This window comes from Psammomys obesus, unplaced genomic scaffold (genome assembly GCF_907164565.1).
Source record: "Psammomys obesus unplaced genomic scaffold, mPsaObe1.curated_primary_1811, whole genome shotgun sequence".
NCBI lineage: Eukaryota > Metazoa > Chordata > Mammalia > Rodentia > Muridae > Psammomys > Psammomys obesus.
Genome location: NW_026585587.1, coordinates 574,831 through 588,612, shown reverse-complemented (window position 1 = coordinate 588,612; position 13,782 = coordinate 574,831). Strand labels below are relative to the sequence as shown.

Here is a 13,782-nt window from a genome sequence, read left to right as displayed (position 1 = left end):
TTGATTTTACAGCCCATTTTTCTCACTCTTTAAACTTAAATGAAAGACCATTTGTGAGGAAACTGAGTTTCTGTATTCACTGCCTGGGAGAAAAATGTTTTGTTCGGTGATAAGTTTCCACAGCTGAAGACAATGTTGTACCCTTGATATAAAAGTGGAGGCTGAGCTAAACACACAGTGGGGATGCTGCTCTTCTTTACAACAAGCTGCTTGTCTACCTAGGACCACATGCAGAGTCAACATCACTTTACATCTCGGTTTGGGAGATGCCTCAAGTCCCATCTGCAGAGCTACCTTGCTGACCAAGAGCACACCGAGTTCAATCATTCCTCCTACACAGAAGGGGACATTTTATTCGTGTAAATAGGAACTTAAGGTTCCACTTGTAGGTTAACAGAAAAAGACATGAACAAACAGAATTAGCACATGACACTACCGTGCTAGCAGATGAATATTAAAAAAAATATTTAAAACATACACTGAACTTTCTTTTGAATGTTTTATTTAGTTATTAAGTAATAAAACGAAAAAAAAAACAATAGCAGTGTCTTACTTAGACAATAATTAAAATTTTCTTTATAATAGTTTATTCATTTTAGAGGATATTTTATAAAAATATGTGAGAGAGGGAGACTTTGTGTGTGTGTCATTGCGTGCGTGCTTGTATGGCTGTATGTTTGTACCTGCTTGTATGTACATATGTGTATATTTGTGTGCGGTGTGTATATGCATATTTGTCTGACTGTGAGTATATTTATCTGTATGCATGTTTATGTGCATGAGCAAGCATGCGTGTGTGAGAGTAGTGTGTTTTTGATGGCATTTCTATATGTATGTCCCCACAAGCATGATAGGGTGTGTGTGTGAAGGATTCTGTGCATACATGTCTGTGGGTATGTGCATGCATGTATATGTGCACATGTGCATTACATGGAATGTTTATTCCATGTAGCTAAGTTTCTGGACGAAATTCTCCCACCAGCCACACTCAAAGAAGCTTTGTGCATTGCAGAGAACAAGGCACTCCACGGCTGGAGCCTCAGAGGGCAGAGAAGGGAGAGTCCCAGACACTGCGACATTCCTGAAGGGCTTGGCCCTGAGGAACCGGCAAGGCTCTGTTCAGCACCTAAGCCTGCCTCCTCTCCCAGGAGCTTCTGTGAGCATTAGGAGTGGTCTGCTGCTTCTCTTCTGTTAAGTGAAGGGTACTCAGCGAATATGCCTGGATGTACTTGATCCTTCAGGCAACTGAAGCCTGACTCAGAGACTCTTTTTACTTAAAAAGACAGTCATTTCTAAAACTCAAACCTGTCACCAAGATGCCACTGGATCTCACGCAGAACATACACTAAATCTTCTTAAGCATTCCCTGTATCACCCAGATTTGAAGAAAAACAAACAAATAAACCAGGAATTAAGCAGAAAATTCGTTTGTATAAGAGGCTTTCAATACATTCACAGAAATGAAATGAGTCCATGTATTTTCTGTCTCAGGCTTAAAAAGGGCTGGTAGAAGACTGGGGAATGAAGACCAAGTTTGTAAGCACAAACTTACACAAACAGACCAAGCAGAATTTGCTTGTTCCAGACCTTACCTCAGGATGGCCTTCATTTGGCTTATGATAACATGTTATGTAGAAAATAAAAAGAAGGAAGAATAAAAAAAAATAGACAGGAGATGAGACATTGTAGGTCTAAAGGAACAAAAATTCTTGGCTCAGCTTTTCGTTGGCCTTGTTAAGTGAGCTCACATATCTAGAACACAGATGTAGTGGGTATAACATATACTATATTGAAGTTTTAGCTGACTGTTTCAGAGGTGGGGAGCCAAATATCCAACACAAAGGAGTGTCCTAGAAGACCAGGGCTTTGAGTTCAGTGATGTGTACACGGACAGCGAGCACATTATATGATCCACGGATGGGGGTAGCAGGCAGCAGGGCAAATAACACCGACAAGGCTTCAGAGTTGCAAAGGGGGCCACGAACTTCAGAATCTGGCAAAAACTATCATTCCTTCATAAGCCTGAGAAGAGCCAGTCAATCTGACTGACTGGCATTCGCAACACACCAGGCAGAAACGTTTCTCCTGGCTCACACGCGATTCTCACAGAAGTAGGAGGCTAGCTGACGCTGGCAGACATGGCTCGTGGAGAGTAAATATTGTGAGATTTTATTTTTAAGTCTGGCGTCCTGGGATTTCTCAGAGTCAGAATTGCTCAGCCAGAGGTTGGTGAGGGGTTATACGGTTTGCAACATGCAGTGCAGATCCCAAGACAGACTGGAGAATTTTGCTGTCTGGTCTATCCTGGTCTGAGGTTCAACAGGAGACTATGTGAAAGGACTCTAGCCAGCATGGTCATGGCACACACGGCTCTGGCTGGCTTTGCCCTTCTCCCCCATTCCCTCTGCCTTGCTGAAAACTATTAGGTTACATTCTTCAAGCTAGCCCTCAAGGTCTAGTCCCTTATTTGGCTACTTCCTCCTCCTGAGGCTGACCACCAAGGTTCAGCTATCAAAGTCCTGAAGTCCAGCAACCAAAAGCCCCCTTCGGCTCACCAAACTAACATACCCAATTCAGGTTAAACATCTCACCCTAATACGGGTTTCCCCTGTTACCTTTATCACAGCCATTGATCTATGGGCCAGATCTGTCTCCCTTCTATCCAGAGAAAATCTTTTCTCCCCACTCAGGGAGCAACATCCCTGCTCCATCTCCCTCGTTCCCTTCTTCTTATCTCTAGGCCTCTATCTCCTGTCTTAGTCCCTTATTCCCTGGCCTTTTTTCCCCCCTCTGGGGCAAACAAATTTCCTTTGTGCTGAGAACTTGGTCTTGGGGGAACTGAGCTGAAACTTAATCCTCTCAGTACATACAGGCTTCTAAACCTCCAGTGTCCACTGTGATACTAGCAGGATCCTTCTTGGATGTCTCCATCTTTATTCTTTTTGTTAAACTTCTGATAGCTTGGACACCTTGTGTTATGCCACATCATGGCATACAAGAATGTTCTTCAGGGCTGGAGAGATGGCTCAGAGGTTAAGAGCATTGTCTGCTCTTCTAGAGGTTCTGAGTTCAATTCCCAGCAACCACATGGTAGCTCACAACCATCTATACTGGAATCTAATGACTTCTCCTGTCATGCAAGTGATCTACAGATAGAGAACACTTATATATTAAATAAATAAATAAATAAAATCTACCTATGCTTAAAAAAAAAGAATGCTCTTCAGATCATGTCACTGAACCCTCTTTAATTGAGTAAATACTACTTGCTGATGGCTTTAAGACTAGTGTGATGTATAGTGTTATGGCATTTGAGAGTTCTGGTTCAAAAAGCAAAGGCCCCTGGGTGGGTTATATTGTCCACACAGAACTACTATTGATCAATGCTCAGGCTATATAGCATTGCAGGGAAATGGTAAAAGGATACATTTTGGTGAAAAATGCTAAATGTTTCAGATAATCCATTGTTTATTTCCATTTCTAAACAATAAAATGGCTTTGTACTATTTTACCTCAACTCACTGAATTTGGTGATTGATACAATTTATGTCTTGACTTTCAGCTTTTAGTTTCTTAGAACTTGCCAATTCTTTGATCAGTTTGCCTAACAGAGTATCTGATGTCAACTCAAGACCTGTTAAATGTGTGCTATCTGTGACTGTGGGAAGACTTTTATGAACTTGCCTGATAAAGGACAGACAAGGAATTTATTCAATAAAAACAGTTCCTCAGGAGTACTCGGAGTGTCTTTTGAGTGTGATTGTTAGTTGGAGCATTTTCTTGGGTGGGTTAGGGTGTCTGGTTTGGATTGACACCCGTCTACTCTCGTTGTGAAGGCAGGTGTGACATGTGGTTGACACTCCCATCAGTAGACTTCAGGAAGAGCAGATTTCCCTTGACACATAGGTGGGCCCTACCCCATCAGCTGAAGCTCTTAATCTGAAGAGCCCAAGTAGAAAAGAATTCTCTCTCCAGACTGATTTCAGACTCAAGGCTGCAGCATCAGGTCCTCTGGGTTTGAGAGGTTTAAAGTTAACCTTGCTAGCTTCTACAAGCACAGGAAGTGTTCTGAGTCAATGTATCCCTCCCTCTCCCTGAATTTCATGATACTCTGCCAGCATCTCTTTCTCTCTCTCCCTCCCTCTACTCCTTTTTCTTTGTCGTTCTCTTTGTTATTAGTCAGAGTTTTCAGGAAAAAAAAATGTTTTCGCTTAGAGAATGACTAAAAGCAGAGAGGAGGAAGTAGTGAAGACAGAGAAATGAAGATTCCTGAGGAATTTTTTCCTAACCATGCCCCTGTTTGCAAATCCTCATTGTGGAAGTGCAGCTCACCCAAGGAAGCTCATGGATTCCTCTGTGGAATTAGTTTGTAAATTGAAGTGGAAACTGACTATCATTTAACCTTTCCACTTTTATTCTTGAAACAAGTTTCCTGAGGATGTGTGAGTAAGATGGTAGGTCTGAAGCTGCCTCTGTGGTTTGGAGAAGGAAGAAAAATCAGGGTAAGAAAAAAATACACTATATTCAAAAGACAAAGATAGGGTGAGCTTTGGATATCCGAAAACCGGAAAGTAGGAGAGCTGATCAAGCTTTGGGAAAGAAGAAGAAGAACAAGAAGAAGAAAAGAATTGAGTGAAGCCTCATCTAAAAGCAATGTATATTATCTTTGGCTCTGCTGTAAGTTGAACCCCAAAGCGAAGGTTATTCAATAAAAAGATCCCTCAAATAACACTGAAAGGAGACATGAACAAGAGAAACATAAAATGTAACACAAACATGAAAAGCAAAGACTACAATATTGTAATTCCTGAGTTACTAAATTTAAAAGCAGATAAAAAGGTTTAAAAATTGTTTGTGAAAAACTGACCTAATACCTCAAAAAAAAAAAAAAATCACAGAGAATTGGATGGATAAGGCAGATGTAATCAATCCAAGACTTGGAGAGAAAAGCCAAAAACGGAAGTCAAAGTATGGATGAGAAGGTTACAAAGCCAAAACGAAATTAATCTAGAAAGTGAGATTTAAAACAATGGGAAAAACATTAAAAATGTTAGAAATGAAAAATTGTATGATTAAACAAAACAAATGAGAAATCGCAGCAAAGAATTATCATCACAATAGATTCAACCAACCGGAAGAAAGGTCATAAAGATGGAAGACAATGTTGAGAAAATGAGACAACAAACATCACAAAAGTTAAAATGAAAAAAAGTCAATGACCATTATGATCATGATTACAACTATAAGACTGTGGGATAGAATCAAGACACAAAATTTACAATAGGATAAAAGTATGAGCTGAGATAAATACTAAAGTCTTTGAGAATCTATTCAATAGCAAAATCAGAATATTCCCCAAAGGGAACCAAATAGGCATCTAATCACAAGAAGGTTTTAGAATTCTAAATGGACATTATTACAGAACTTCTCTGTGACACTTTACGTTCACGATGTCCAAAAGAAAGAAAAGCTGTAATAGGAAAGTGCCAACTCAGAAAGACAAATACATTAGATTAAACTTATAAGCTCGACACAAATCCTAAAACCAGGAAAGCACGGAATGGTATATATCAAACTGAGAAAATAAAAGTATTGCTAATCAAAATTGCTACATACAGCAAAGTAAAATAAGAGCCATGAAGCAGATAGTGAGGAGCAAGTATAAGCAATGTACAATGATAGATATTTATGAAGGTGTCATAATAAGAGGTGTTATTTTGTATGCTAACAAAAATGTATAAACAAAACAAAATCCACTATCTCCATGTCTTGTATTTCCTTAGTTCTGAATCCCATTGGACAGAGGCAATGCTGTTCATTACAACGTAACAGAATTATGTGTCATAGTGACTTAGAAATTCACTATGTTTTTAAAGCACACTCTGACATTAGATTCCAATTTTATGCTTGAAAGTAATAAAACAAAACAAAACAAAACAAAAGAAATGAAAACCCCACAACCATTAACTGGTTCCTAGGGTTAAAATAAATTAAGAGCTTTTGTAAGACTCTTCTGAAAAGAAAGCTTGCATTAAAGGAAAGTAACATCTTACCATTTATGAGTCTCTGTCAGGGCAGTCTCTTGTGACTCTTGGTCAATTTTAGCTGAAAATGCAAGAAAAAGACATGAAATAGGTACAGGGCTTTATCATCTTACAGAGTATACAATCTAAACATCATGGGGTAGATTTAATCATGAATTCTAATGTTCTTCAATAGATATTATTTTAACCCTATTATTCTTACTGATATGGTAGAAATATTGCTAAATTTGATTAAACTGACACTAAGGAACATAAGATTTTCACACAGCCAACCAAAACTTTTAGGTTATAAATAGTTTCTTTACCTCTGATACAATGACCTAAGGAATAGAAACTCTACTTTCATAGTTAAATTGAATATGCCAGGAACTAAATGTTAACAATTTGTTGAAAATAATCATATCAAGCACAGAAACAAACACCAAGTTGGAAACGAAAACAAATGTATCTGACATACATTTTAAACTCTCTGCAGCCATGCTCTTTGGGACAGATCTCAAGTGATTGATCATGATTTGTTCTGAAAAGTGGACAGCATTATGTACCCATGTACCCATTTGTGTTCTATAATTTTTTTTTTTTTTTTGGTCAGTGCTGGGATCAAATCCAGGGTCTCATCTGTGGTAGACAAGTGCTCTATCACTGAACTTCAAACTCAGATTTACTTGCTCTATTTTTTTCCCCAAAAATAAAGATATCTGTCACAAACTCAAAGATGAGACTTAGGATTACTGAATGAAGACTTCAAATTGCATAAAAATCACACAGGAACTCCGTTAACTATAATTTGCAGCAAAGTTCACCTTCTTTGAGGAGTAGGCATTCCAGGAAGTCATGTCAATATTCTACAACTCTCCTCTCTTCCTCATTGTGCATATATATTTGGCACAAATGTTTCAGAGACACTAAGCAATATGTTGTCTCCTTATAATCCTTCCATTGGGTTAGTATTGGGGAAATCAGAAAGCAAAAGGAACAGAGTAAGTTAACCAAATCTATAATCATAAAAAAATTGGCAGTGTTGACCAAATAAAACTCATGTTCCTTTGGGATTTGTAAAGTGTCTCTCTCACTACTTAAAACACAATAGCACAGCTTGGCCTGGTTAAGGTTTTACAATTTCAAGACGGCTCTGGAAAGTCTGTACTACATGTTCATTGTCCTGACACAGTGTTGGGCTGATACTCTTTGCCATGGATGTTAGAATTTAACAGGGATCATTTGAGGTGGCCACAGAAACTTGTTTTCTCTCCTTTCCTGTCCTTTTTTTTTTTTTTTTTTTTTTTTGTCCTTTAGATTGTTTACTTGCATTTACAGGTCAATTGTTAGGCATGTTAAAGACTGGGATAGATATTAGACGCTGTACTTAGAAAAGGCTCTAGTACGAACATACTGTCATAAAAACTATCTTTGAGTGCCTAAAATAAAAGATGTTTTGCTACCGGTAACAATTCTATAATCACATAAAGTGCCTTCGAGGGGAAAATAACAAAAGCAGCCCAAATGAAAGCTACTTTGACAGAGGACAGTTTGCTTGCTTTCTTGAAAAATATACCAATTAAAACAATTGATGGGAATTGACTGAAATAATTTCTGAACTATTTTAGAAGAGTCAAGTAAATGAATTATGAAACTAAAAGCATGAAACTGAAACTGAGGCTCTCAGGAGACATCTTTAATTCCCATCAGGTTAAAGTGAGCCATGTGACTTTTAGCAATCAGACTCACTTGTCAACATATGCAAATTATTTACCACAATGTCTATAATGACCAGTACACGTGAAGTAAATGTCTTTCTTAAGTTTGGGAATTGAATATCTGAAAAATCTTGAAGTGAGCCAACCACTGTTTTATAGTGCTTTGACATCATCTCAAGATACAGAAAATACATTCTTTCTGCTTTTCAAAAATTTATGCCCATAAATCATAGTAAGTAGAATAAAGAGATTCTTGCTACCTCCTTTTGATGTGTATCAAAACAGCTCTTTTTCAGTGTCTGAAAATTTGGCTTAGAAAAATTAAAACCAAAACCATTTTAATCCAATGCGGCAGGAGATTGATCCATACCAAAAAAATAAAACATAAAAACATATCTCCTTACCAAACCTAATAACCATGCTAAAGTAATAAAGTCAAATTAGAATAACAGGCAATGCTTGGGACTTCTCTACTATCCATTATTTTCATATGATTTCCAAGCTACGGGGATTTGTATATTGAAACTCTAATCAGCTTTGATAAACAGTCAAATTAGAGATCAAAGAAACTGTATTAAAGGCCAAATTTCAACTCTCAATGTAGAGTCAACAATTCAAGGAGCTAGGGCACATTTCCTTTTGTATTGCAACCTGGGGGAAAATATAGTTCTGAGAGTGAGGCATGGTGGCACAGATCTGTTATCCGAGAACATAGGAGGTAGAGTGGGGGTAGGGAGATCAAACTTTGAAGCCAGTCTGATCTACACTGTGAGACCTTGTATTAAACCCAAGGGCTGGGGATGGAGCTGAGGCGTAGCAGACTTGCCCCATATATGTCAGGCCTTTGTTCAACAAAACAAAATGCCTTAAAAATCAGGGTGCAGACATCATCTAGCAGGATGCTTTGGGCAAAACACACAATCAAAAATTTGCTGTCAGAGTCCCCTCTTGTGGACACCTTTCAAAACAAAGATTAGAGCATGCAAATTATACACAATAATAGGTTTCATGATCATAGAAACCTCGATGACACGGGAGGTTGTGGCTGCTTGTGATACTGAAGATGAGCCAGCAAACAGAAAGAAAATGCCCTTGTGACCAGTAAAAACCTGCCTTCACTGATGGGGGACGTGCTCTCTTGTTATGCACAGTGATGAAAAATCTCAGCACAGTTGCATTTGCAGTTGCATTGTATTATGGCTTTGCTAAAGGTGATAGAGAAATTAAGACAACATTCTACATTGACCACAGATATGTTTTATGAATATTTAAATTTTCTAACATATTTTTTTCTGAAATTAAAAAAAAAATAACTTGAGGCAGGCTAATGGGTTGGCTTTGTGGCTGGAGATTCTTTACTATACAAGCCTGGTGACTTGAGTTTAATCCCCAGGCCATGTAAAGATGGAAGAAGAGGACTAACTCTGCTAAATTGTCCCTTGATGCGCGCACACACACACACACACACACACACACACACACACACACACACACAGAGAGAGAGAGAGAGAGAGAAAGAGAGAGAGAAAAATAATAAGTAAATAAAATAAAACATTATTTGTAGGTAATTTCTAATGCTGCACATGATTCTGGGAAGAGTTTTGAAAGCTCAGGTTCTTCTGGGCAGTAATTTCCTATATATGTGCAGTCAGATATCAAAAAAAGATTATGATTAATGTATGATCAACGAATCAAATAAAAAGGGGAGAGATCTTTATATATTCTGGATATCAGCCCTCTGTCAGATATACAGTTGGTAAAGATCCTTTCCCAATCTGTAAGCTGTTGTTTTGTTCTGATGACAGTGCCCTTTGCTTTACAGAAGCTTTTCAGTTTCATGAGATTTGATTTATTGATTGTAGAACTTAGAGCCTGTGCTGTTGGTATTCTGTTCAGGAAGTGGTCTCCTGTGCCAATGAGTTCAAGGCTCTTCCCCACTTTTTCTTCTAACAGGTTTAGTGTGTCCATTTTTATAACTGGTCTTTGATCCACTTTTGTTTTGTGCAGAGACTTTAGTTTTGTGCAGGGTGATGAGTATGGATCTATTTGCAACAAATCAAGTAATCCAATTAAAAAATGGGGTACAGACATGAACAGAGAATTCTCAATAGAGGAACATCAAATGGCAGAGAAACACTTAAAGAAATGCTCAACATCCTTACTTATCAGTTAAACGCAAATCAAAATGACCCTGAGATTTCACCTTACACCCATCAGAATGGCTAAGATAAAAACCTCAAGTGACAACAAATGCTGGAGAGGATATGGAGAAAGGAGAACCCTCCTCCATTGCTGGTGGAAATATAAACTTGCACACTCACCTTGGAAATCAATCTGGCACTTTCTCAAACAAGTAGAAATAGTGCTACCTCAAGATCCAGCTATACCACTCCTAGGCATATATCCAAAAGATGCTCAAGGATACAACAAGGGCATTTGTTCAATCATGTTCGTAGCAGCTTTATTTGTAATAGCCAGAAGCTGGAAATAACCCAGTGCCCTTCAGTTGAGGAATGAATACAGAAATTTTGGTATATTTACACAATGGAATACTACTCAGCAATTAAAAACAAGGAAATCATGAAACTTGCAGGCAAATGGTGGGATATAGAAAAGATTATCCTGAGTGAGGTATCCCAGATGCAGAAAGACACACATGGAATATACTCACTTATAAATGGATATTAGATGTATAACATAGGATAATCATACTAAAAACTGTACACTTAAGGAAGCTAATCAAGAAGGAGGACACTGGGTAAGCTGCTCAATCTTTACTTGGAAAAGCAAACAGGACTGACATCAGAAGAGGGAGAAAACAGGGAATGGGACAGGAGCCCATCACAAAGGGCCCCTGAAAGACTCTACCCAGCAGGGTATCAAAACATATGCTGAGAATCATAGCCAAACTTTTGGCAGAGTGCAGAGAATTTTATGAAAGAAGGGGGAGATAGAAAGACCTGGAGGGGATAGGAGCTCCACAAGGAGAGCAACAGAACCAAAATATCTGGGTATAGGGGTCTTTCGTGCAATTGATAATCCAAACAAGGAAAATGCATGGAGATAACCTAGAACCCCTGTACAGATGTAGCCCATGGCAGCTCAGTATCCAAGAGGGTTCCTCAATAATAGGAACAGGGACTGTGTCTGATATGAACTCATGAGCTGGCTCTTTGATTACCTCCACCTGAGGGTTGAGCAGCCTTTACTAGTCTACAGAGGAAGAAAATGAAGCCAGTTCTGATGAGACCTGATAGACTAGGGTCAGATGGAAGGGGAGGAGGACCTCTGCTATCATTGGACTGGGGGAGGGGCATAGGAGAAAAGGAAGGGAGGATGGGATCTGGAGGGGATGGGGAGAAAGCTATAGCTGGGATACAAAGTGAATAAACTGTAATTAATAAAATAAAATCTAAATTTAAAAACGTAAGAGAAAATATATACGTTTTAGAATTCATGTAAGATTTCATCCCCCTTTTTAGAGGAAATAGATCATTTTTTTTTTAAATATAATGTGTGATGGCCTTCTGGTCACTTCTAGACATGATTAACGATTAGGGTGTACATCTGTGTGGCACAGCACTTGATTAGAATGCATAGAGACCTGGTCTTGATAGCTAACACCACAAAGAAAGGAAGGAAGAAAGGAAGAAAGGAAGGAAGGAGAAAGAAAGAAAGAAAGAAAGAAAGAAAGAAAGAAAGAAAGAAAGAAAGAAAGAAGGAAGGAAGGAAGGAAGGAAGGAAGGAAGGAAGGAAGGAAGGAAGGAAGGGAGGGGGAAGAGGGAGGGACAGAGGGAAGTACAGAAAGAAAAAAAAATGAACCTCAACAATATTTTAAGTCAAGCTTGTGTAGGGAAGTCAAAGGAACACTTAAAATGGACAAAAAGGCACCAAGCTGCGTTGGGTGGGCTTTAAGATGTCAACAAATCGCCCGTGTTCCCTCTGCCTCCCTGGCGGTGCCCAGGGCCAATTTGGGCAGAATTACCTGCATAACTCTTAGAGAACACCAGCCACTGCCCAGTGGCCCCTCCCCTCCCAGCTCACACCTCCAGGAGGAGGCACTTGTACAGCTGCTACAAGAAAAGTGACACACACACACACACACACACACACACACACACACACACACGCTGTCCATTGCCTTCAGACTCCTGAAGCAGCAGTGTTTGGGGTCCTGCATATCAGTTCAGTTAGAATTCAAATTCCAGCCTAGCCACCACACTGTGGGAGATTTAAATGATTGTGACCCTCACTTTCATGACACAGTCCTTCTTCCTGACGCTGGAGTGAAATTTTCTTTTTCATTGAGTTGATTTACAGTTAAAGAAATCAGTTGTTTCAGTACTAACCTAGAAGAAAGGAACAGGCTAATTGCATGTAAGAAAAACGACAAAAACAACCAACCAACCAACCAAACAAACAAAAACCAAAGTGTTTTTAATAGAAATCTCTAAAGATTATCAGCAACTGTCATTTTAATAGATATAAAGCTATAATGGGAAATGGATGCTAGGAAAGTTGGTCATTCAACCGCTGGTCCTCAGAGGTGAGCTTGGCCATAGATGTTGTTAGCGGCTATTTTCAGCCTTTAAATTTAAGAGTTAGAGGTATGCAATTTGCAGCAGAGAAATTATTGTTGGGACCGCAGCAAACAAGCAAAACAAAAGGCACCCCTAAACTTCTTAGGAGACAGCCTTTGCTGTTAACTTACTTTTATTTCTGGTCATTAGTATCAGGGGGTAAGACTATCCTTTTAATCTAATTCTACCAAATGTGCCACTGGCTTGATGGCTCTGTGTTACTGAGCATGCCAGTGGCTAAAACTATCACTCCTGATGACAATCTTCTCAGGCAGCCCTGACGCTTCTTACCCAGAATCTCTGGCCCCACACAAATAACACTGTTGGTTGCTGCCCTACCATGTAAGTATTCTGACCTGGTACGTTGTGTCTCTGTTCTCTGTCTGGCTCCTGACTCTTTGGCAAAGTGAGTTATTTCTGCTGACCTTGTTCCAAAGGACTGTGAGAGAGCCGAGGCACACAACGGATGCCCTTTCTGATCTCCAGCTTTCATGAGGGAATACCACATATTCCCAGGTAATTGGAGACAGAGTTGCCTCTGAGTAATATCAGATGGAAGGCAACGCAGGCCCCTTTCATCTACTTGTCTAGGCTCTAAATCTTTGTGCTATTCTTCCTTTTATTTAAAGTGTTAACTAGTTTTTGTTTATAATTAGCTATGAATGTGCATTTGGGCTGCTTTTAAGTGCAGCCAGTATGGCTTATTCCTTTAGACAGATGCTCTGCCTCTCCTCTGAGTCATCTGAGGTTGCCATTTAACCACAGATCTATTGCTTTAGTCTTGTGACTTTGAGACACTCCTCCTTTTGACCATGTACCAGGAGTCGAGTGAACTTGGGAAGGTTAGACGTGTCAGACGGAATAATTCTGAGAGTATCGTTCCTTCGACAGCAAAAGAGAGAGCCAAGTCTCCCTGCACTGCAGTCCCTTCTGCAATGCAGCTAATACTTTTTGGGCAATAAAACAATTGTTATAGACTAGTCTGGGAAGAAGAAAGCCTGTCTCTGGTAAAGATCACATTAAACTTGGCCTTTGCAGTTATTCACAGCTACCTTTTAGTACTGAGAGCATTTCAACTTTGCATGTAAAAATATGTGCTATTTGGTCCATATATGTATGTGTGTGTGTGTGTGTGTGTGTGTGTGTGTTTAAAGAAACTTTAATGTTAAAAACCTAAGAAACATACAATAGAAAATAATGTATTCTTCAAAAACTTGACAAAATTCAGAGTACAGCAAAGCCATACACTATTATTAACCAGCCTGATATACTCATTTGAATGTTCCTTTGTTAAATTCCATTCCAAATTTTAATTTGAAACCCAAACTGGAAAAGACCTGAGAAATTTTTCAGTGTACACACATGCTGAACACTTTGTCAATACTGCTACAAGAAAGAATTGTCTATTTCCAGCTGGAACAATTCTCAATAGTACCTATTTTTAAAACAAATTATACATGG

The 13,782-nt window shown here is 38.9% G+C and overlaps 1 protein-coding gene across 1 annotated transcript in view; it reads right to left on the bottom strand.

Moving 5' to 3' along the window:
* Fmn2 (formin 2) overlaps window positions 1–13,782 on the bottom strand; it is a 302,407-nt gene that overhangs the window by 63,293 nt on the left and 225,332 nt on the right. The window contains exon 15 of the mRNA XM_055608481.1: window positions 6,054–6,105. Coding sequence (XP_055464456.1) covers window positions 6,054–6,105 — 52 coding nt within the window. The remainder of the gene's footprint in view (window positions 1–6,053; window positions 6,106–13,782) is intronic.